Raw genomic sequence first — 25166 nt, forward strand, 5'->3', positions numbered from 1 at the left:
AAGAAACAAAGAACACCGGCATGATCGATGAAGGTAACTAGAAGGATTTAAACTTTTGTCAAGGACTATCGTCGGTTACATAGTCGTCCACACACAGTGATGGAAACTACCAAAAATGTGGTCAAGTGGTTCATGAAGAATAGGGGACATGGATATAGTCACCGGAGATTATTTTGGAATCACAACCATCAGGAAGCGATTATCATTCGGCCATTATATACTCACTAGAAGACCCCTAACAAACCAAACAAATTTATTTTTACCTTTGCTTTCTTGTACTACTTTTTATTTTTCTTAGCTGTAACATTCAGATTCTTGTAGTCAAGTCAAACTCCAGCGTGTATCTTTATCCTAAGTACTTTATCGCCAAGTCAAATTTTGGCGTAGTGTTGTAGCGTCTTCCAGCTTCCTCGTTGAGTCAAACTCCATCGAGGTTTGTTTACATTGACTTCGATTGTAGCAATTGTACTTTCTAGACTTTACTTTTGAGTTAAACTCCGGTTCAATTTTATGTCTGTATAATCTCACTTGAAGTTAGATTCATTGGTTTCCTAATTTTTCTAGATGACTCATGTTCGGAATTGCCACGGAACTCTTTTCCTACACTTACAAACCGAAGAATCAAAAGATACTTCATCGCGGGAGAAATTTTGGCAAAACAATTTGCAAGTTGTTATTTGTATGTTATTAAAGGTTTTGAAATGTTAAATGAAATTCTCAAAAAAAAAAATGACAAAAAGATATAATCTGAGCAGGTCATTATATGAAAAATAGTTTGCTAAGCTATGCGCCCATGCCACTGTCCATTTTTTTTTTTTTCAATATAAGTGGTTTGTCACTCTTTTGAAGGAAAGTCGTGATTGCCACTATTTTGAAAACTATGCTTTTTAACTGTCATGAGTGTGAATAATGATGTGATGTCTAAGGAAGTAACTAACAAGATATAAATTTTACAATTTTTTATAATATTTCCTCCAAATTCCAAATAAATTTTTAATTTAAAAGTTTAATTGATACTGAAAAAGAAAAAGCACAAATGATTTTAAAAGGACCAGTAAATTATTTGAGATACAGTTTAGTAATTTATGTACATAGATCAGGATGTCCAACCAAATAGATTGAGCACTCAATTATTATATGATTATAAACTGAGCGTATCTTTTCTTTTATTTTTCCAGGTTGGAGATGTGTGTCTGGGGGATGCTTCGAACTGAGTTTCTTTGGGGCTGTGAGAGCTGATGAGGAGGGAATATGGGAAAATAGCTTCTTCTGCTCGCGATGGTTTGGTTTGAATTGAGGTAAGGGAAAATACATGCAGATGTTAAGGGTGTTATGGGAAACTAAAAGTGGAGGAATACCTTCCTCTTTTTGTTATTTTTGGTAGTAGTGTACTATGAGGTTTGGAGAGACATTACTACTGACTTTAGGGAAAGTTGTGCAAACATCAAACTATTTGATACGATGATTGGTCAAGTTCATGATTCTCAATTTGTTCTAATATGTATGATGTGTGGACTATTTAATTGAGGAACGACGGTTTTTATTATCTATACTAGTAGATTTTCGAAAGTCAATAAGGTTAAAAAAATTGCTGGTAAAAAACATTTCCGATTGCTTGATTGTTTTAGTAATTTTTTTTTTACTTACCAACACTTTTAGGAATTATTATATCCTTTTAGTGTACAAATTATTGCTGTTTCTATCTTTTTACTGACTTTTATTTGACTTTCTTATCAACACTTTAAATTTACTCCCCATGTCACCTAGGACGGCTGTCATTAACTAAACTACTACAGTAGCAATTTCACTTATAAATTGACCAAATGAACTATATTGAAATATTGCCAAAAGGTTTAGGACAACATTAGCCAAATTATAAAGTTTAGAATTGAATATGCGGTTGTACAAAATATTTAGGATTTTTTGGATCATTGTGCTGCTTAATTGACTACCCCACAAGTACTTGTTTGAAAACTTTAGCTTAATGGAATAGGTCAGCTCGATGTATTACGAGAATATGGAGGGGGAGACATCTTGTCAGGATGCGGATTGTCATGTTCTCGTGCATGTCTAACTCGAACAATAAGAATAAATTAGTAATAGAAATATCAAGTAAATTGTACAGAGGAGAAACGATAATCTTTTGAGTTTTTAACTTGACATGATCAATACAACAATGGATTCTTAACCACAAGACAAACGCACGAAACGATATAATTGGTGAACAGAAAAGGCAAGAGTTATCCCTATGAGAAGAGATGACACACTTTGAGCATCGCAGGGAAAAGGATGGAGAGGCAAATTTAGGGACGTGATCTTTTTCTTGTGGCCTCATGTGAAGACACTCGTAAGTACTGTCCGGATCGCACGGACCTATTCGATTCGATTCAAATTCTGCCCTGCCGTTTCCTTCCGCACGATGAGTTTAGCCCGAAATAGCAAAAGAGGGCAACTTCTCGTTTCGGAGACGCTCATTACTGTGCACCGCACAACTCGGGAAACTAAAATCCGAACGAACCTTTCAAAGATGACCCATCTCTTAAAGGAGGTCAGCCGTTTCACGCATGGCCCCGGGGGGGCCTCGAACTCCAATAAGAATTTAGGCCGGGCAAGTCTCGTACGGATTAGGGTTTCGGGGAACCCTAATATCTCAAGACGCACAGCGGCACAGGGAGAGAGGGTGGGAGGGAGGGAGGGACACGCTCGGATTCATCAAACTTTAGGGTGGGAGCCCGCCGTACGTGATTTGTCTCCATCGGAAAACAAATTTCACAAAGATGTTTTTAAGACAAAGGGAAGGGGAGGCTGACGTGTCGTGGTTTTTGGCGTCCCTCGGTTATATAATATGATAGGGGGAGGCGTCAAAGGATGGAAAAAAGGAGAGGGAGGAGGAGGAGGAGCAGGAGGAGGAGGGGCATGAAAACCTAAAGGCCAAATAATAACGCATCGCCGAGAAAGCAAAACCCACCCCCACCCCAACCCCAACCCCAACCCCAACCCCAACCCCAACCCCAGCCCGAACCCGAGCCCCAGCCCCCCCACCATGTTTTAATCACCAAAAACCCTCCTCTCCTCTCATTATCGACTTCTGTGTCTCTCTCTCTCTCTTTCTCTCTCCGGGCATTTTCGTAAGTTGCTCGAAAAGGTTGTACTCCAAGCCATCCAGGCTATCTAAACAGCCATAAAATCTAGAACTCATTGTTGGATTGGCAACAACTAATTCTATCCAACCAAAAATAAAATAAAATAAAAGAACTTGCCCTAATTCTCCCGTACGTTTCTTTCAACGCTCCTTGTTCAATTTAAATTAGTTCTCTAATGTAGTTATCATAACACTATATTTCCTAATTGGTAATTGCAACACTCTGTATCAAAAAATAAAAAATCTCATTACACTACCACTTTATTTAAGGCAACTTCTTGCCCGGTGCATTTGTTTTAGGGACAACGAATAATTTGAAAAATATTTTCTTAATAATGATTCTAATACAAAATAAATTGACGGATTATATTTTCATCAACATCAATATCACGTTTATCCCAAACTAGTTGGGGTCGGCAATCGATAAATCCAAAAATAAATAAAATAAAAGGAAGGCCGATTGACGGAAAAGAAATAATTATATATAAAATAAAAATATACAAATATATATATGGAAAAAAAGACTAAAAAGGACAATCTAGAATATAGGAATTCTGCCCTTTCACAATGCTAATATATTTCCTCCATTCCGTCCTAAGACAAACCGTATGCCAATCTATTTCCCACTTCATTAAATCTTATTTTACTACTTCCCCCAAGTAAATTTTGGCCAACCTCTTCCTTTCTTCATGTCATGCTCTCGGTAACAAACTTCTGTTCTTACCGAAGCATGTAGGGATCTTCGAAGAATATGCCCAAACCATCTCAATCTATGTTCTCTCATCTTTTCTGCCGTCAGTACTACTCCAACTTTTTGTCGAATATCTTCATTTCTTGTATTATCCATCCTTGTATGACCACACATCCACCTTAACATCCTCATTTTCATTACTCCCATTTTATGCTCATGTTAACTCGTGTCTGGCCAACATTCAACTCCGTATAGTATTGCAGGCCTTACTGCTGTTCTATAAAATTTTTCCTTGAGTCTAAGAGGGATTTTGCGATTACACAAAAATCCCGATGCACTGCACCATTTCATCCTATGACATCCTCAAAATTTGACCCTATTCAATATGTAATGAAATGACGATTTTAATCAATGCACCGTTAGTAATTCTCGCTTTGAACTAATCACTCATGAGAGGCTAACCAAAAGGAAAATGCTATTAAGGATTTAGTACACTCAACCCGAGAACTCAACCATGGATTGATAATTCGACCATAAGAATTGACGAGGGACAATTTTGAGACATTAAGCACCGATCAAGGAATGGCTATAGAACATTTCGACAATAGTCTATAATCGGATGCGGGTGATTACGCCTGACCATTGTATGGATTGCGAACTATCCTAGGCTAATTCCTTATGATTGAGTAAATTAGAACTAGTGATTGACCTCTCGTAATGACATGACAACCGATGTCGTCCATGGTTTGAGAAAGATCAAACTTGGATTGAGGTCAAATCAACTACGAGTCGAATATGAGTAACTCCTAGAAGCCGCTCGTTAGCTCGAAATGTGTTATCGATCAATTTTAACCATAAATTAGAATCCGAATATGGGTATTGAATCTTTGAGAATTTCATGACTAAATTTTTGGACGTCACCTCATTGAGATGCTAATTTATCGATTTTCTCAAGACTCTCGGTTTAAGGATTGACGAGCCGAGATTTGAAGGTTACAAGGAAGTGGGCCGGACGAGGACCCATTAGGCCTCAAGCCCAAGTAGGGTTTGGCCATTGGACCCAAGCCAAGCCCAATTGGGCCCAAGTAAGCCCACTAAAGCCCATTAAGCTTTTCTAAAGCCCAAACTCTATCCATTTTAGCCCAATTTCAATTTATACGAATTCGTACAAAATATTAGCTCAAATGTACATATAGTACTTCATACTACACTTTGTGAATTTACCAAAATACTCTTACCTTGTGAAATGATCAAATCGCCCTTCTTGCATTATTAGCAAAAGATAAGAAGCTTTGATGGGATGAAGACTTTTGAGGCTTGGCATTAATGAGGGATTCTTACCTTGAGCAAGACTTGCTCAAGAAGCTAAAATTGAGATATTATCTCATTGGTCTCTCTCTTTCTCTCTCTCTCTCTCTCTCTCTCTCTCTCTCTCTCTCTCTCTCTCTCTCTCTCTCTCTCTCTCTCTCTCTCTCTCTCTCTCTCTCTCTCTCGTGTTTTGGCCAAATTCTCCCTCTCTCCCTTAAGCTTCGGCCATCCACCATTCTAGCACCATATCAGCCCTTTTTGTCCTTGTTTGGCTGGCCAAGGTCATCCCCAAGTGCCGCCGTGACCTCCCGTTGCCGTACACGCTTCGTTCGAGTCGTTTTCATGCTTATTCAAGCACCTTCAAGCCAAAAACAGCCCCCTACAATTCTGTTTGCTACTGGTCGGCTATCCTTGGTGGTTCCGGGTTGTTGTTAGACCAAGCCACGTGCAGCCCTCGCCGCCGCCGCCGCCGACGCGCCGGTTTCCTCGGATTTGTGATCGGATGAGTTATCACCTTAATCCCTTGATTAGTATGTTAAACTTGATTATGATGAGTTTAGATTAGTTTAAGTATGTTAGTACTAATTTAATTAGTTATTAGTTAATAGGCTACCTTGATAAGTGATAAGTGGACTTGAGAAGTTATCAAGGATGCGACAGGCTATCGGTATTTTATGCGATAAGCTATTGAATTTTACGATAAGTCGTCGGTATTTTATATGATGAGATATCACAAAATTTATGATAAGCTATCGATTTTTTTTTTATAAGCTATCGTTATTTTATATGATAAGCTATCACAATTTTTATGATAAGCTATAAGTATTTTTATGATAAGCTTTGCCAATTAAGCCTATCCAACCAATTTTGACTAGAAGTCACCGACGTGGATACCTACATGGCATCACCGATGCGGACGTGGACAATGTTTGATGATATTTTAAATTTTGTTATTAATTATTCTTTTCTTTCTCTTTTTTAAAATTTTATCTTATTTTATTTGTTTTTTCCTCTTACTGCAGCAGGCGAAGGCGTCCTTGCCTTTTCCCAATGGCCAATGAGGGCCTGGAGACCCTTGCTGGTTTTATTAAGAGAAAAAATACAAAGAAAGAGAAAAAATGAAAAATAAATTACAAAAGATTAAAAAAAAATATCCACGTCACGCCGGCAATACCACATATGATGATCGGTGTCCACATCAGCGATATCCGACCAAAATTAGTCAGATGGATTTATTCAAAAAAAAGAAAAAAATTTAAGATTGAATTGTCAAAGTTCAATAAGTTTATAATTTTTTTGACAATTTGTCCCACCTTTGTGTGACGCTAGTGTAATGCTAAATCACACTTTTTCCCTAGAACAGTAGAGCATTTGTGAAAATCATGACTCTATCAAGCTGGTTTGTAGACCAATGATATCGTTCCCTGAATATGTCATGCTCATATCTAAGTTACCCACTAAACATTGTGTAAAACAAAATAACTAATGAATAATCTTGTTATTCGATCAATAGACTCAATTTATGGTTTTGGGCACATATAATGTTAACATGGGTATAGATGAAACAAGGAACAATATCAGCCGGTGGCTTCATCCTGAAATTTATTTCAGTTAAAGGGAAAAACTAATTCTTAAATAAACACATGAAGGCCTATCACATCAACAGTGACTGCAATACTATAGCCATCGTATCATGTTAGTTCCCTCCATCCATAGAGAAATGACTAGTAAATTTGGTGACAGAACATTCAATCACTTTAGCAACCTAGTCTCCACGAATGATCCGAAGAATCCGATCAAGAGCTCCTCGTCTTCATTTCGCAAGACGCTTACTTATTTTCCTACGTACTGAGAAATTTCAGGAACTGAATACAGTCGGTAGTCTCTTCAATCACTTCCTGCTAGACTCGAGAAGGCATCACCCACTTCCCGTCGACCCAATCCTGATGAGGACGGAGCTCCAAGTGGTGGAACTTCATCCTATCTCCAGTGCCCTTGAAAAAAAACCTGATAGCACATACGGGTGAGAGCCCTCTCAATGATGCCCTCCCACCACCCTTCATTGTACAAGGCATCGACACTTGCCTTCGGTTCGTAAGGGTCGACCGCAATGGTCTCCGGTGGGTAGGGCCTCAGGTGACTTGAGGCAACCTGCTCCCTCAAGTACTGCGAGCTGTTATCCTCCGCTCTAAGGTTTTGGTACTCAACGCAGAATTGATTCCTCGCTAACTTCCGGATTATGGTGGCCGCGAACCAAGAACCTTGGAATCCATCTTCGTCACTTCTCACCTCGACCAGTGCTCCCTTGGCAAACATTCCGTTTGCTGTTTGGCTGACGTCGCCGGATTTCTCTTAAATTGTTGAGGTCCCTTCCTGCAATATCCAAATATTGAGGTAAGCATGCGAAGTTGTTGGTGACTTCCTCATTGTCATGCGAACACGACCTTACAGAGATTGCAAAGCATGTTACATATCATCCACGGCATAAGGTTGACGAAATAGCATCTTGTATACAATCAATATCGAGAATGATAAAATATTGCCATCTGTCGCGACCTAAAAAAAAATAGACGAGTTTAATTTTCGGGCTAATGGATTATCAGGTTAATTAATTAACTAACCTAACTCGGACTCTCCCAAGTCCATACCAAATCGCAACTTATGGTCCATGTGATTATCTTGCAAAAGATTTTTCATTTTTTGGAGCCGCCACTAATCATTTTTGGTAGGTTGATTAGAAACCTAAATAAAATAGCGGGAGAAAACTATCTTATTTCCGCGAACCGGAGATTTTGAATTCGGGGATTTGGTTACGTCAGATTTCTCTAACGCCCTTTCGGTACCATTTTCATGAAAAATATTTGATTTGGCAATTTTGATGGATTTTACTTGAAATTCAAAGATGCAATTTTTTTGGTTTTTTCTTCTTTTTTATGGGAATGTAAAACATGGAACTTTGTGCGATATACACAATGGATAATTTAGAAAGAAAGAAAACGCAGCCAATCACGAGTATTTACAAAAATAAATTAACACGTAATAATGCTAAATTTTGGAACACGTGGCATGTCTAAAATAAACAAACAAATGTTCAAACCAAACGATTACATTTTTGTAGATCGAGATGGAAAGGATTACCTTCTATTACACAAAATCTTACTCACATACACGTTATAGTTCCCTTCAAGATCTCTTGAGCTGGAAGAACGCGGCTGTCGTCGAAAATGGCAAGCAACGGCGTTGTTGGGTTGCAAGGGGCGAAATATGTGTCGGGACTCGTCGAAGATGATGCTCGACTAAAACTCTTTTCTTCACTCTCGAATTTTCTCTTCTGATTTTTCTCAAGAACTCTCTTTTTCCTCTCTAAAAATTCCTCTCAAAAACTCTCTCAAAACTCTCTCAATTCTCTTCCACTCTTCCTAAAAACTCTCTCAATTCTCTTCTACTCTCTCTCTCAATTCTCTTCCACTTCCCCTTCTAAAACTCTTCTCAAGAGCTCTCTCTTTTATAGGCAAAGTTCTTCATCCTTCATTCTTCACCTTCATTTCTTCACCTTCCATCTTCATCTTCTCTTCTTCATCTTCATTTCTTCACCTTCCATTTTCATCTTCCCTTCTTCATCTTCATTTCTTCACCTTCCATTTTCATCTTCCCTTCATTATCTTCCCTTCATCATCTTCCCTTCTTCATCTTCTTTTCATTATCTTCCCTTCATCATCTTCCCTTCTTCATCTTCTTTTGGTATTTGCAATACAGTCCCTCGAAGTTCCAAGTATTTGCAATCCCCCGAAATTTTAAGTATTTGCAATACAGTCCTTGAAGTTTCAAATCTTCTCGGTGTATTTTTCCATCCCGTGCCTAGTCTAGACGCATGCTAAATTAAGTGTTCCGCTTGCCCGATTATATGCCAATGCAATGTACGCTAAAAATAAATATGTGAGATGATTTTTTTATAATTTTTATGCAAAAAATAGATTAATCAAAATTTAGGCGTCAACAGCTGCCCCTCTTTGAGTGGAGGCTCGTAGAGGTTCCGCTCAAAGACAAAATTGAATCCTAAATTTTGATAGTGCAAATTATGGATGAACTTTTTGGCGGGAGTTTTAATCCCATTTTTTATGTAATGAAGTGATGCATGATATGCAAGACCGTAAATAACATGTGTCATAATTTCCCTTTTTCATGTTAGAGAGACATGCACATGGATCGCATACAAGAATACTTGTTTTATCAAATTTCTCGTAAGCTAATGGTTCTCTTAATTTCCAAGCTTCTTTTTGCATATGTAAGGATTTTAAGGTATTTGGCCTATCTGTTATCGGAGACTTCTCCCTAATGCAAGACAGCGCAAGATATGTGTGTCGTTTGAGATCACAAGAGCTACGTCGTTGTGAGTCGAAAGAAGTGAAATCAAGTTCACAAGAGCTACGTCGTTGTGAGTTGATTAAATGTTGAAATCGCCAGTGCATATGTCTTCACGATTCGACAAAGGGGAACCAAAATCATAAGAGCTACGTCGTTATGATTTGGTTTGGATCAAAATCATGGGTGCTTATGTCTTCATGATTTGATAAAGGAGCCGAAAATCATAAGAGCTATGTCATTATGAGCCGACTAAAGGTCAAAATCACCAGTGCATACGTCTTCGTGATCTGAAACCGAAATCATAAGAGCTACGTCGTTATGATTTGATGAGATGTCAAGATCGCCGGTGCATATGTCTTCACGTCCCGAGATTGAAACCATAAGAGCTACGTCGTTATGATTTGATAAGATGTCAAGATCGCCGGTGCATATGTCTTCACGTCCCGAGATTGAAACCATAAGAGCTACGTCGTTATGATTTGATAAGATGTCAAGATCGCCGGTGCATATGTCTTCACGTCCCGAGAAAAGAGGCATATTGCCCGAATTGAACAATATTTGATAGGAGCACCATCGAATGGAATCGATAAGTACAAAAGGGGCATATTGCCCGAATTGAATCATAACAACTATCATCGAAGAGTTGTTAATTTGAAAAGGGGTTCGAGAAAACTTACCCGGGTTCTCCAAACGATTAATCAAGGAACGAAACAGATTGCTCGTATCGTACCTAGTAGGCATTTGCCAGCAAAACTTGCTCATTCAATAATCCTTGGATGAATTTCGAGACCTTGGGAGGGAACTCGAACATCGGGAATGTATTACCTATCATAGAATGTCGAGGTAACACACACAAACATATTCAACAATGAGTATAATGCAATCACTCATACTATGGTTCATGTATAACCATTCGTCAAGTTTGCATTACCAATTTTGTCCAGGGAGGTTCTCACATTACGAATACCTCGAATGTGAGCTGAATGGGGGACTTCGATCCGAAAGGGCTTTCTCTCACTCTCGAGAAAAGCTATTTATCCTGTCTGCAGGATTCAAGAGAAATCACTCAATCTTTCCATCATCGCATTCGATAAGGATCCAAGTAATCTCGCAATTGATACGACCGAGTCGATCCGGAGGTCTTGATTAGGACCGTAATGAGAGCTAGGTCAAAGGTTTACAAAGGGGACTCCAGTTGAGTCAAGGTCTTTGAAATGAATTTCTTCATCATTTGCTCCGGATTTACAAGTCAAGAATCCCGCAAAAATGAGAGAGAAATAATCTTGCTCGAACTTCTTCGAGTGATGCTTAAAATCATTTAACTCTACGTTAACTCAAGTGCCCTAATCGAAGAGACTTTGGAGGGTTATAACGTAGGCTAGGATTGGGGACCGAGGAACGAAAAGGCTCGTTTTGGCTCGGAAATTAAATGAGAAGGGGCTTGACGTTGGTGATCATCGCCGACTAGTCACCGATCTTGGTCTTCCGGAAATGTCTTCGAAAAGAATACCATCATTGAATGAGGGATGGTAGTTTTCTACTGAAAATTGCACTTTACAAACCGATTTCTTGGGGAGTCTTCTTCACAACAAGTGTCTGTCAAGGATTTGCAAGAGACACAATGCAAACATGTACATGGAATTTACAACTTAACATGCAAAAATGTACATTCAAAATTCAGAAGTACTTTACAAATGAATGTGCATTGGCCTTACTTTTGGTAGGCACTTTGCTTTTCCTATGCTTGAAATTTTCATATGAGATCGACCTTTGCTTTTCTTACTCCCGACTCTCATTTTTCTTTTTTTCTTCTTTTTTTCGAGAAAAGATTTCTTTTCCTTTTTCTTTGAGAGCCCTTCGACATCTCTTTATTTTGCTTTTTTTTTTTTTATTTTTATTTTTTTTGTTTTTTAGAGCGGGCCCTTCTCATTTAAGCCGAGTTTGCCTCTCCTTTTTTTTACAATCCCATGACTTTGAACCGAGAATTACAACAAGCATAATGATCATTCGGGAATTCTCTCGTTGACTCGACCATCTCCAATTCTAATCCTTGGGAAAATGCTATCTTCGCCTTTGGAATGAGCAAATGATCACCAACAGGGGTTTAAGAAATGAATTTGCAGGCTCAAGTGGGCTATGCAAAGAATGAAGTGTATAGGATAGAGAAGTGAATGATCTTCATCATCCTAAGGCACTTGAATTAAAATTCGAGTATAAATGCAAAGAAACACCCGCAGATTAATGTTAGTCCGAGCAAGAAAATTTCTAACCATTTACCTCGTGTTCTTGTTAGAATTAACTCGTCTGGACCCCGATGTAGGGTGGTTCTTGACAGGGGTAAAGAAATGAAACCACCGCTCAAAAGGGGTAATCAATGGATAACTTGTAGTGTTTAGGATAGAGAAATGAACGCCTCCGTTACTTCAGTTATCGTACCTTTTGCGAGAAAACTCTTTACCTCGGGGAATGCGGAATTTGGCCACCGTTCATCTCGCTTGAAAAAATGGGACGTGTTTGGAAAAAGATTGCCTTTCATCATCCTGTCCTGCCCCATTCCATACATTCGATGTATCTTATGCGGTTCATGTTCCTTATTCGTAGTTGGTAAATTAAACATGAGGAACAGTCATGCGCAAACTATGCAATGTATAAGTGTTTTTGAGCATGTAAAATGCAACAACTTTTTATCTTGGTGGACAGAATTCGCAAGCACATAAGAAACTTCTTAGGGGCGTGGATCGCGAGTTGCCCCTGCTCATGCAAATGAGTTGCAAAAACTTCATTATCCGGTTCGAGACATGAGATTGTCAAAGGCTTCAGGAATTTCTTATTTCATTAATTTTTCGGGGAGAATGGATACTTCCCTATCCGGAAAGGCAGTGACCCCTGTAAAAATCAAAAGGGAAAGCGTCAATGTACGTTCTCATGTTCTAAACGAGTTGAAACGATACCGCTTTACCCTTGTACGAATTTCTTGTGAACTTTTGAATTGAAAAGATCAACTCATCTGGATCGGATTGTATGTCCGGGATGTTATCTCTCCGGTTTTGTAACCATCTGGGCTGAGCTTCTTTTAAACTAGCCTGGAAAGTCTGAACCATTAAAGGGCCGTTGGTCACATGCTTATTCATTCTTGCCTGGTATATCCGGACGTGCTGAACCGAGTTGGAAGTTCCATCATATTTCTCAAAGTCGGGCATCTTGAACTTTTCCGGCACAATGATCTTTGAAAAGACAGACAGGTCGACCTGGGGTATGTTGTGAGTCCCCTCGACCTCTCGGATCCTCTGTTCCATTTGGGCCAATAGCTTGGCCGTATCACCATTCAATCCGGGGGCCACATGGCTGGCTTGAGGGATTGGGACTACGGGCGGCGTGCTCGAGCTCATGCCCGTGATGATCACATCCTCTACCGGCATTGTCGGATAGGGAGTAGCTTCCGGGGCTTTACCGAAGTTGTCCGTAGGAGGAACTAGAGCAGGAAGCGGCGGGATGGCGGCGGATGATTGAAGTTTGGCGGTGAAGGCGGCCATAATTTCTTCCATCTTTCGGGACATCATCCCTTCAAAGCGCTCGATCAAGGAGCCAAGTTTCTCGTCTAGGGCAGCACCGATGATAGCGTTGATGTCGGACATCCTCTTTGCGACCGATCGAGTAATGTGTAGAGGATCCGTGACAAATTACCTGTACGCAGTAACAAACCCAAAATGAGTATAGGGAGCAAGAATAGCGAGCCGGCCCATGACATCCCTCTAGACTCAAACGAACAAAGTGATTATGGCCAAAGGATTGAAACATGTAATTTTCAGTTTGTCCGCTTTTACGAAAAAATTCGTATTAATCCGTACGTTGATCAAAACATGTCCAAATTTTACGAGCTTATAGTTGAGAAGGTGATGAACAACTTTTATGTTGGCCAATCAGACTAGAAATGCACGGATCAAATCAGTTTAATGTGTCTCTCCAAAACAATCACGTTCAGAAAACTGTTATAACCGCATGTTGTTGAAAAAACGAAGGGCCATCTTAAATTATGAATTTAATTCTGAAATTTTGCAAGATATTAGTTGAAACATAGGTCTACAACTTTCGTGTTTGGCACTTACTCAAAGCTCGATCGTAGAATTTAGTAAAAATCGCACAACAGGAATAAGCCAAATCAAAATTGAGGACAACCGATGAAATTGTAAAAGCTACGGAAGCAAAGTGCGAAATTGAAAATAAGACAATGAAACTTCTAAACAATCAACCTAAACCATGGACCGGCCCAAAATAAAAATGAGATAACAGGGTACAAGAGACAAGAAATTACCTCTCATACGAAGAAAATGCCAATCACAAAGACATGCGCATGAATTGTGAGTTTAAATCTTATTCTATCTATCCAAAAGGCTTTTGCAAAGTGAAATGATGAACGAAACGACATGTCGCAGCCTCGCGCACAGTCATCATGACTAGTCGTAACCTCGCGTACAATAGTCATGACTAGTCGGGTCCAATCACTTCGGCTTGGTTCGGTCGACAAGGGCAATTATCATGCATCGTAGCCTCACGTGCATGAGAACAATCCTTGAGCCATTTTTTGAAAAAAATTTCGGGATCCGGATGGGATAACCTTTAGCGAAACCTTACCACCAAGGTTAAAGAACCATCTAAATACCATCTTAAAACTATTAGTGTGACCCGGGTCCGGTCACGGGTTATGTGCGGTGTAGTGCAAATACGATAAATCATGCACAACAATTAAAGGCAAACACCGCTTCAATGATTCAAAAATTAAATCACAATTCCAATTCACCAAGCTTGCAAAACAAAGGGTTAGCCGATCACTCCTCCCCTTATAACTCCCAATCTGCAAAAACATTTAACACCTAAGAATGAGAATTCAACCAAAGTTTACCAAATCAAGTGATTTCTTTTTCATGAAATTATCTGGCCTAAGTCCTCTTTGGATCCCCAGCGGAGTCGCCAAGCTGTCGCGACCTAAAAAAAAATAGACGAGTTTAATTTTCGGGCTAATGGATTATCAGGTTAATTAATTAACTAACCTAACTCGGACTCTCCCAAGTCCATACCAAATCGCAACTTATGGTCCATGTGATTATCTTGCAAAAGATTTTTCATTTTTTGGAGCCGCCACTAATCATTTTTGGTAGGTTGATTAGAAACCTAAATAAAATAGCGGGAGAAAACTATCTTATTTCCGCGAACCGGAGATTTTGAATTCGGGGATTTGGTTACGTCAGATTTCTCTAACGCCCTTTCGGTACCATTTTCATGAAAAATATTTGATTTGGCAATTTTGATGGATTTTACTTGAAATTCAAAGATGCAATTTTTTTGGTTTTTTCTTCTTTTTTATGGGAATGTAAAACATGGAACTTTGTGCGATATACACAATGGATAATTTAGAAAGAAAGAAAACGCAGCCAATCACGAGTATTTACAAAAATAAATTAACACGTAATAATGCTAAATTTTGGAACACGTGGCATGTCTAAAATAAACAAACAAATGTTCAAACCAAACGATTACATTTTTGTAGATCGAGATGGAAAGGATTACCTTCTATTACACAAAATCTTACTCACATACACGTTATAGTTCCCTTCAAGATCTCGGAGCTGGAAGAACGCGGCTGTCGTCGAAAATGGCAAGCAACGGCGTTGTTGGGTTGCAAGGGGCGAAATATGTGTCGGGACTCGTCGAAGATGATGCTCGACTAAAACTCTTTTCTTCACTCTCGAATTTTCTCTTCTGATTTTTCTCAAGAACTCTCTTTTTCCTCTCTAAAAATTCCTCTCAAAAACTCTCTCAAAACTCTCTCAATTCTCTTCCACTCTTCCTAAAAAACTCTCTCAATTCTCTTCTACTCTCTCTCTCAATTCTCTTCCACTTCCCCCTTCTAAAACTCTTCTCAAGAGCTCTCTCTTTTATAGGCAAAGTTCTTCATCCTTCATTCTTCACCTTCATTTCTTCACCTTCCATCTTCATCTTCTCTTCTTCATCTTCATTTCTTCACCTTCCATTTTCATCTTCCCTTCTTCATCTTCATTTCTTCACCTTCCATTTTCATCTTCCCTTCATTATCTTCCCTTCATCATCTTCCCTTCTTCATCTTCTTTTCATTATCTTCCCTTCATCATCTTCCCTTCTTCATCTTCTTTTGGTATTTGCACATACCCCCCCGAAGTTCCAAGTATTTGCAATACAATCCCCGAAATTTTAAGTATTTGCAATACAGTCCTTGAAGTTTCAAATCTTCTCGGTGTATTTTTCCATCCCGTGCCTAGTCTAGACGCATGCTAAATTAAGTGTTCTGCTTGCCCGATTATATGCCAATGCAATGTACGCTAAAAATAAATATGTGAGATGATTTTTTTATAATTTTTATGCAAAAAATAGATTAATCAAAATTTAGGCGTCAACACCATCGTGTCGACTTAGGCATTCTTTGCTAATGCCTACCTTTCATATAATCTGAAGTGGATTGCATGTTTAAACTTTATCGAAGAAAAAGGGTCGCCACTCGGTACTACCTTTCAATTGACATAGCAATGTCACAAGCCACTCGAATTAGGCCTTCACAGCTACTAATTTAAATGCTTTCAATTCAATCAGAACTTTCAGAGATTAAGAGACCACAACAAAGCTTACAAAGTAAGGGGCTTTAGGAAATAAGAGAGAAAGCATTCCAATTCATTTGAATCACCGAGATTATCATGTCAAATCCCCTATGCTAATCGGGAAGAGACAAAGAATTCACCCCAACAGTGAAACTTTCAAAAAACGTAATTAAAGCCGAACGAGAAAACCTAATCAACAATCTACCTCATCATCTTCACCGTCACCATCTTCCTCCTTAGCTTTGAACGGCGGGACCCAATTCTCGTTGAGCCACTCGCAGTGGAGCCTCGGCTCCGCCGCGTCAAACGGGTGCCGCCGCTTCACACACCGGAAGTACACCATGTACCGCGAGTTCTCCAGTTCCTTGGTGATCATGCCCTTCCACCACCGCCCTAAGACGAACGTGTGGACGACGTCGTCGAGATGGAAACTCGGGCTGGTTTCGGCAGGTGGGCTTGGCCTCAGGCGGCCAACGGGGACCACCGCTATGTTTGGCTCGGAGGGGCGGCCGGCATCGCTCCGGGCTGTTAGGGTTGTGTACTCAACCAAGAAGGCGTGGGGATAGTGGGGCGACGGTGCCACAACTCTTCCGGGAAAGAGCGTTCCCTGGAGGCGTTTGATGGGGCTAGTGATCTCCACCTCCGCTCCGGCTCTGAAGTGTGGATGAGCCATGAATCAGCGGGTTGACTCTTCACCTCCCTCTCATACAACGAAAGCAACGTAGAGAGAGAGAGATGTAGGGAATATCGCGTCTTGTTACTCTCTTTCTTTCTTTTTTTTGTCAATCTTGTTATTCTACTTCAACCGCCACCGAAGTGGATCAAAATTTCAGTTCCGCATCAAACAAAAAGAAAAATAGAATCCACACAAAGCAGCAAAAATTCACGAACTAGCTGAAATCTCTACTTGAAGACATTCGCGTCTCTCCCGACGCACATAACTTGAGAAGCTCGAGGTAACAACAAGAGTAAAACGAGGACCAATCCAGCGAGTGGGACGACCGAGCAACAACTCGAACAACTCCTTTGACTAGTCTTCGTGTAGGTATTTTATCTCGCACAAAGCTTAATATAACTGGTGATCGCCTTCAAACCTTATTTCTGTTTAGTCTTCCTTCCGCTTTAGCCTATTGGCCCTAAATTTAGCTACTTTCCTTCTTTTTAACTTTGTATATTTCTATGTAGGATCCAGTAGCCATAATTAAGAATTTCACTAGTTTCCGTTTTGTTTATTGTGGGTACGATGTTTTCTTCTTAATGTAAGAGTTCATTTCCGTAGGAATTACCTTTGTCAAAAAGAAGAATTTTCAAAAAACCTAATTTTTTCTACATTTTCGAGAAAATTAACGGATGGACTAAAACACAATCACCTATTTTTGATAGGAGGAACAAAATGATGGTCAGTTATATATATATACGTGTGTGTGTGTGTGTGTGTGTGTGTGTGTGTGTGTGTGGGGGGGGGGTGGGTGTTGGTGTTGGTGTTGGTGTCACGCCTTGACTCTTGAACTCGCAACATCCCTATCAATTCGCCACCGGTCACAAAAGATAGCATCCCGGGTAGACTATCGACCTACGTACTTACGACGCACGCGGAAACGGTCAGGTAGGGTTAAGCCAATTCCATTTCATTAACCAAAAGCTCTTAACCCTATTGAGCTACGTAAGACATAACCAACCCCATTCTTCAAGGCGACTCACTAGGACCTCAAAAAGATATACGGTCAGGTAGGATTAAGCCCTCATCTACTCCCAAAAATCCTATAACGACCCTCGCCTTAAAAGGCCACCGCTTCATCACTCGGGACCTAAAAAAGGGTTAACAACTATGGGGTGAGAAATAAATCTCGGTGAGTCAACGCCTAAGCCCGGCTAGGGCGTTGATTCGCTCAGACATCCTAATAAACAACCACGACATCTCATAGCATATATCTCAACCACATGCAAGCTTACCCTCCAAAAGCCACGCATAATGCAATGCAGATGACTTAACAGTCAAACCAACCAATCCAATTCATTGGCAAGGCATCACATCACTTGCATGCACGGGACACCACACGAAGTCCATTTATTAATCGGTGACCCACGCGATCGGGGTGGTCGGCGCACACGACTGGTGTGGCCCCAACACTACGATCGGTAGTGTCTATTGGCGAGATCAGGCATCGTCCCTTACTTTCGGCGACGGCGATCGAAAGCTATGTATCCGGTGCGGCTGGCATGGCATAGCAGATATGCACTCCAAAAAGAAGTTTCGGTCCGTCACAAGCTGCGACCGGCATCCAATAATTTGTATGATCCGTACCAACGGCACGGGCATGAATTGACGTGCTTCTGACAAGTCGTGTGGTTCCGCATGACAGGCACGGTACGAACTTGTCGGGTTCCCGCATAACTCGCACGGTTTAATCTCATCATATGACCACTCGTGCACATCCGATAGCCAACCAATTTTTATCTTTTACTTTTAGCCGGATGCTCATGCGGACGTGCTCAAAGACTCGGCCCACGGCCATTTTCATGCTAAAATAAGCAATTTAATTCTCACGTGGTCATATGAATGCACAATATTATCCACAAGGCTTTATATTTGAAACAGTGTGCTTGACACCCAAAATCGCTCGCGCAACAAGCAACAGTCAATATCAAGCCTTCGGTCAAACATTTAATCACCGCGGATTAATTAACACAATTAATAATCCCAACGTTAATTATTAATCCAATTTCAACCAATTAAAAGTCACATGCTCGGCTCTGACCTATCGTTCGCTCGCAATCAAACACTAGCAATCACTGCCCAAACAATCACCCAAGTTTACTCACCAATTAGCCACAGACGATCTAACTCGTTAAACTATCTTAAATAATTGTGGTCATTTATCTTAAACCCAATTTCTATCTACTCCGACCACAATTAATCTACATAAACATCATAAATTGATAATTATGCTAATTAACTATTAATGAGTGCAATTAGCACCCTAATCGAGATTTAGGGGTTTAACTCACAATAAAATTAGCTCGGGCACTAGACTTTCGGATCGAGTCGAACACTGTTCATGCGGGGGGGAGCTAATGTTCACGATCCTTTGTTCACCAGAATTGTTCACCGCACTGTTCACAATACTGTTCACCGAATAGTAATTTTGGCGAAACGGCTCGGATCCGAGTCGAATAGGCATCAAGGACCCGGGCTCATGACCGAGAAGGTTGAGGGTGGCGTAGGGACTCGGCTGAGGTGCGGGATCCGGGGGTTTCGGCGGCTCACGGTGGCGAGGCGTCACGCCGAAGGGCAAGCGGCTCCGGCTAGCTCACGGACGGCGACAAGGTGAGGTCGGGACGACGCGGGTGAGGCGGAAAGTAGGAGGTCGCGGGTCGGCGGGGCTTCGGGTCCACAGATCTAGGGGTCGTGAGGTCTCGCGGGCGAGGACTAACGCAGGTCGGCTCGGGATAGAGGCCGGGGTCGATAGGGCTGGTCGGCGATGGCGCGCGGAGGATCGATGACCGGTGGATGAGTCGTGGATAGTGGCGGTGACGGGATGACGTAGTGGTCGGACAAAGTGAGGACGGAAAGGCTGGTCTCGCAAGTTGCGGGGGGAGGAAGAAGAAGAAGAAGGTGAACAGGAGGGGTGGGGGGACCGTCGTGCGGTAGAGGAGAAAAGAGAGAGAGAGAGAGAGAGAGAGAGAGAGAGAGAGAGAGAGAGAAGGAGGGAAAAGAGAGAGAGCACGTGTGGGGAAAGAAAGGAAGAGAGAGAGAAGTTGATGGTGATGGGTTGGTGGGAGATGGATGGGATGAGGGGACAAGTGGGGCCCACTTGGGTGTTTTTAAAGAATTCTGTTTTCATGTGTATTAATGAGAGGTAAAATGGGTCATCCGGTATTTCAGGGCAGAACGAAATTTTGGCACACCGGACGGAGGTTAATTTTGGTCTTTTCATAGGTTGGGCTCGATCGGGATTATGCTCGGGCTCGAGGATTTCGATCATAATTTGAGATGACTAAGATTATCGGAACATAATCTAGTATGATCGGCTTTCAGGGAATGTCCAAAAATTGTCACTTATGTCCATACGGTCCAAATTATTGTACCAACCGAAATTCAACTTTTATCCTTTTTATTGAATTCAAGTACTTTACTGAAGTCGGATTTTTCAGGGTATCACAACTCTCCCTACTTTAGGAAATTTCGTCCCCGAAATTACAGTACAATCACAACAACTCAAAAAGATAAGGATAGCTACTCTTCATAACTTCCTCGTTCTCCCGGATAGCTCCTTCCGCTTTATGATGTTACCATACCACTAACTTCATATTAATCAATATCTCAACTTAGCACATAAATGCCACGATGTGACCATCAATACACGGGCCAGATTCAAGCCTACGATTCCCAATTACCCACTTGTCACAATTCCATATCCACAATCTGTCTAAATAAGTTAAACTGTCCAACTCTAAGGATACAACCTAAGTTGTCATCATTTGAACTTGCTGTCCGATCTAGCTGTCGATTGACATCCTATATGCACAACTAACCACAAAAATCAACCATCCCCACTTAACGATCGGTCATCTCTAAACTAGCAAACAGACAAGAGTCGTCGCTATTTTCCCTACCTAACGTGATCACATCCTACAACATATCACCTAGCATTCGAATTATCCTATCGGACCGGCCATCCGTCTGCGGATTGTAGGTCGTACAAAACTGCAGCTTCGTTCCCAATGCCGATCGCAGACTTTTCCAAAATGTGACAGTGAACTTAGGATCACGATCTGAAATGATTTTTACTAGCACTCCATAAAGATGTTCTATTTGTGGTGCATATAGTTCAATATATATGTTCGTAGCAAAATCCGTTCTCACCGCTACAAGACGAGTAGACTTTGTCAATCTACCCGCCACTACCCAAGTTAAACTATGTCCCCTTTGACTTCAAGGCAATTTCCATCACGAGTCCATTGTGACATACTCTCATTTTTTTTTTTTGAATCTCCAAAGAGCTGCAATCATCCACTAGACCTACCATAATGTACCTTGACTTGCCGATACGACTAACACTTCATCACATGCTTCACTACATCGGTCTTCAAACCAATCCACCAAAAGTGCTATCTCAAATTCTGATACTTCCTTTTTACTAACATGACTAATACTATAGCTACTACGATGGGTTTCCGACAAGGTTCCAACCTTAACCAAAGCAAAACCCTCATGGTCATTATCTCTAGAAACTATGTGGCCTCACTATGCTTCGGATGCGCACTCTAATCACGTGCCTTTCTTAATTTCCACATCTCGCAACCTTAACCTTATTACGGGCCATCACCGATCTTAGTAACTTAAAGACTCAACTAGCAATCTCCACCATATCATCCACTCATAACTTGCCACTACGAACCTTTCTTGTTTGTCTCTACAATCTTTCGTTCCATCTGTTTGCCTATGGTTCCATTGGTTCTGATCCTCAAATGGTATACACTTCCCCATGACAATGTTGGGTCGCTAGTCGATGAGCTCGTAGGGTCTCCAATCATTTGAAGCTTATTCTAGTCACACAGCAGAGGCTCTCTCCGACCTATTCTCAAAGGTGTAAGCCGACCTTTACCAATACCATGAGACATAAAGGTATCACTCAACCGTGGCATCTCCACCCACTTACCATCTTTCATATGACGCTCAAGATGCAATGTTATGCACTCCTGAAAGTATTTTCACTTTGAGAACCAACTTCAATGTCATGAACATGTGCGGTGCAAATCCACTTCATCACCTTTACACACCACTTGTTTTCACTTCAATCCTTATCATTTCGAACTTTCTAATTCCTCAAGCAACTAATACATCTCAAATATTCATTTCCTAAGATCAATCTATAACCTCATATCCAATCGCGGTCTAGATAATTCTCATATGCATTCAATCACACGGGTCCTTAGTCCAAACGTTCACCATTCCATGTCTTACGATCTTTTTTTTTTTTTAAATCAATCAAAGTCCTTAAAAGTCAATAATTTACACTACCAAAATGCCGCACTGATTCAAACTTATAATCCATAATTAATCACTTCAATCATTCCAACAAGCTAACCACCAAACTTCAACAATTTAAGCCTAGACCCTCGCCTTCCCAACTTATCACATAATCTACTGTCGGCCATTATACTATATCCTCAAGTTTGCTCATTGACAATTCAAAATTATAATCATATAATCCAACTAGTCCTTCGTCCAAACGTTTCTTGCTCGCTTCGTCAACCTCACATCATCAATTAATTGGAGTATTTCCACAACAATCGATATCTAAAATAATCGGGAATCAGCACAATTACAAACCTATGATCCACCAAAATCAATACTCAAACTTCACATCCAAAGCCATTGATATGCCATATCCATATCGACTTATCGTTCTTAAGTAAATCATTAAACCTCAAGCACATTCACCATTCAAATCCACGCTTAAAGCTCTCTAACTTCTGTTTGCTTCCTTGCGAGTCTCAATCATATTACCACTATCGTCGCCGGGTATCCTAGATACCTACTTTTCAACAAACGTGTCGCTTCCAATAATGAAACCAACAACGTTGAGGTCCTACCTCGACCTCAACAGACTCAAAGCTACCTCCACTTAATGGGTTAAACCGCACAGCCTTATGACTACAATTCACTATGGCGTTTTGCCTTGTCGCCCAGTCCATCCCCACAATCAAATTAAAATCAAACGCCTCTAGCATAATCAGATCTATCCTACTCTCGTGACCATCTATAGCCAACTTACAGTCGGGACAGCCTACAACAACAACTACGCTATCCTTTAAAGGCATAAAAACCTTAAAAACAACATCCAAAAGCAATAAGGTTAACTCGACCAACTCAACAAATCTAGCAACCACAAACGAGTGTGTAGCACCCGGATCAAACAAAGCATACACCATAAGATTGTGCAAGAGAACCGTACCTATAACGGTCGGCGAATCCTTCGCTTCATCTCTAGTGACAACAAACACCCTTCCTTACGCCTAGGGTCGACTTGGAAAGTTCGGTGACACGTTCCATCCAAACTGTCCTCCATGCTGCTGCGTCACTTGCCCGATCTGTTGCCTCTGCGGGCAGTCTTTCACTTGGTGACCGAACTTGCTACATCCAAAACATGCCCCTCCACTAAACGAGCACGGACCGGGTCCATGCCTTTGGCGACATAAGTGACACGCCCCATCTTGGCGGAACACCGGCTTGCTGATCACCCCTCTACTATTGGGTAGAATGTGGTGCCTACCACTAGGCATCGCCTTCTTTCCTTGCCAAATGTCTTGTCTATGCGATGGTATAAATCGCGATCCAATTGCGATATGCCTTTCAGCCAAATCACGTTCCACCATCCGTGCCCTCTCATATAGATCATCATAATCTTTCAAATTGAGCGGCACCAACACACTCTTGATTTCCGGTTTCAGTCCATCCCAGAATCTTTTTGCCCTATCCACGAGGTCCTCTGTCATTCTTGGGGCATACTTTACTTGTTCGGCGAACCTAGCCTCGTATTCATCCACTGACGGTTGGTTCAGGCGCAGACGAAGGAACTTTGCCATCTTCTGTTTCCTCGCAGTATTCGAGAAGTACTTCCCATTGAACGCCTCCACAAATGCATCTGATGTCGGGACTATATCGTCGGGAAAGACCCTGTCCTTAGTGGCTCTCCACCACAAACTTGTATTGCCCTATAAGCGATAAACGGCCAGAGTGACCTTATCTTCGTTGGTACACCTCGGCGGAGCGAACGCTTTCTCCAGCTCCTCTACCCAAGAGGTAGCAGCCTCGGGATCTCCGCTTCCCGCAAACTTAGGTGGCTTCGGCTTAAGGAACCGCTCCACCAACTTTTGTGCCTGGCGTCCATCATTCGCCACTCCAGTTGGCACGTTCCCTTGCGGTACTTCAGCAAAAATGGCAGCATTCTGGTTCCTTACTTGCTGCCCCATTAGATTCCTAATGGCTCTCATTGCCTCGAGGATCCCATCGATCCTTGGATCTTATCTGACAGTCCTGGCAAGACGGGGTGCTCTAACTTCCTCTAGGATCTCTTCGATCAGCCTAGCCGATCAAACCCGGGGTGCTCTTCCACTGCGTATGCTCATCTTGCGGGTAAATTACGGAGTCCCGCCGACCCCATAGCAAACGCGATAAGAAGACAGCCCCAACAACAATGACACATAGACAACAATCACATGCACAGTGCTTACAGTCCTACTAACTATCCCGATTCACAATGCACCTTATCACTCCAGGCCAATGACCGGATGGATCAGGCTGACCTTGCTTTGATACCACCTTGGGCGGGGATGTCACACCCCGACTCTAGAACTCGCAACATCCCTACCAATTCGCCACCGGTCACAAAGATAGCATCCCAAGTAGACTATCGACCTACGTACTTACGACGCATGCGGAAACATGAACTCTCCCGGACAATTAACAACAGAGATAGTAAGTAGGAAAATCAACTCATTCATCAAACAAAAGACAATTCCATTTCATTAACCAAAAGCAGAGGAGTCTTAACCCTACCAAGCTATAGAAGACATAACAAACCCCATTCTTTGGGGCGCCTCACTAGGATCTCAAAAAGGTATACGGTCGGGTAGTGTTAAGCCCTCATCTACTCCCAAAAATCCTATAACGACCCTCGACTTAAAAAGCCATTGCTTTATCACTCGGGACCCGAAAAAGGGTTAACAACTACGGGGTGAGAAATAAATCTCGGTGAGTCAACGCCTAAGCCCAGCTAGGGCGTTGATTCGCTCGTACATCCTAATAAACAACCACGACATCTCATAGCAGATATCTCAACCACATGCAAGCTTATCCTCCAAAAGCCACGTATAATGCAATGCAGACGACTTAACAATAAAATCAACCAATGCAATTCATTGGCAAGGCATCACATCACTTGCATGCATAGGACACCACACGAAGTCCATTTATTAATCGGTGACCCACGCGACTAGCGTGGTCGGCGCACGCGATCGGTGTGGC

At 41.4% G+C, this 25166-nt stretch overlaps 1 protein-coding gene and 1 pseudogene across 1 annotated transcript; both read right to left on the reverse strand.

Moving 5' to 3' along the window:
- Positions 1-7042: 7042 nt before the first annotated feature.
- On the reverse strand, positions 7043-16805 carry LOC115725917 (annotated as a pseudogene).
- Positions 16806-23155: 6350 nt separating this feature from the next.
- Positions 23156-24133, reverse strand: LOC115725918. Its single transcript, XM_048279705.1, has 2 exons — positions 23936-24133; positions 23156-23854 (listed from the first exon to the last, which is right to left on the reverse strand). Exons 1-2 carry the CDS (start codon positions 24131-24133, stop codon positions 23156-23158), a joined length of 897 nt encoding a protein of 298 aa, XP_048135662.1.
- Positions 24134-25166: the final 1033 nt, after the last annotated feature.

This window comes from Rhodamnia argentea, chromosome 5 (assembly GCF_020921035.1).
Source record: "Rhodamnia argentea isolate NSW1041297 chromosome 5, ASM2092103v1, whole genome shotgun sequence".
Taxonomy (NCBI): domain Eukaryota; kingdom Viridiplantae; phylum Streptophyta; class Magnoliopsida; order Myrtales; family Myrtaceae; genus Rhodamnia; species Rhodamnia argentea.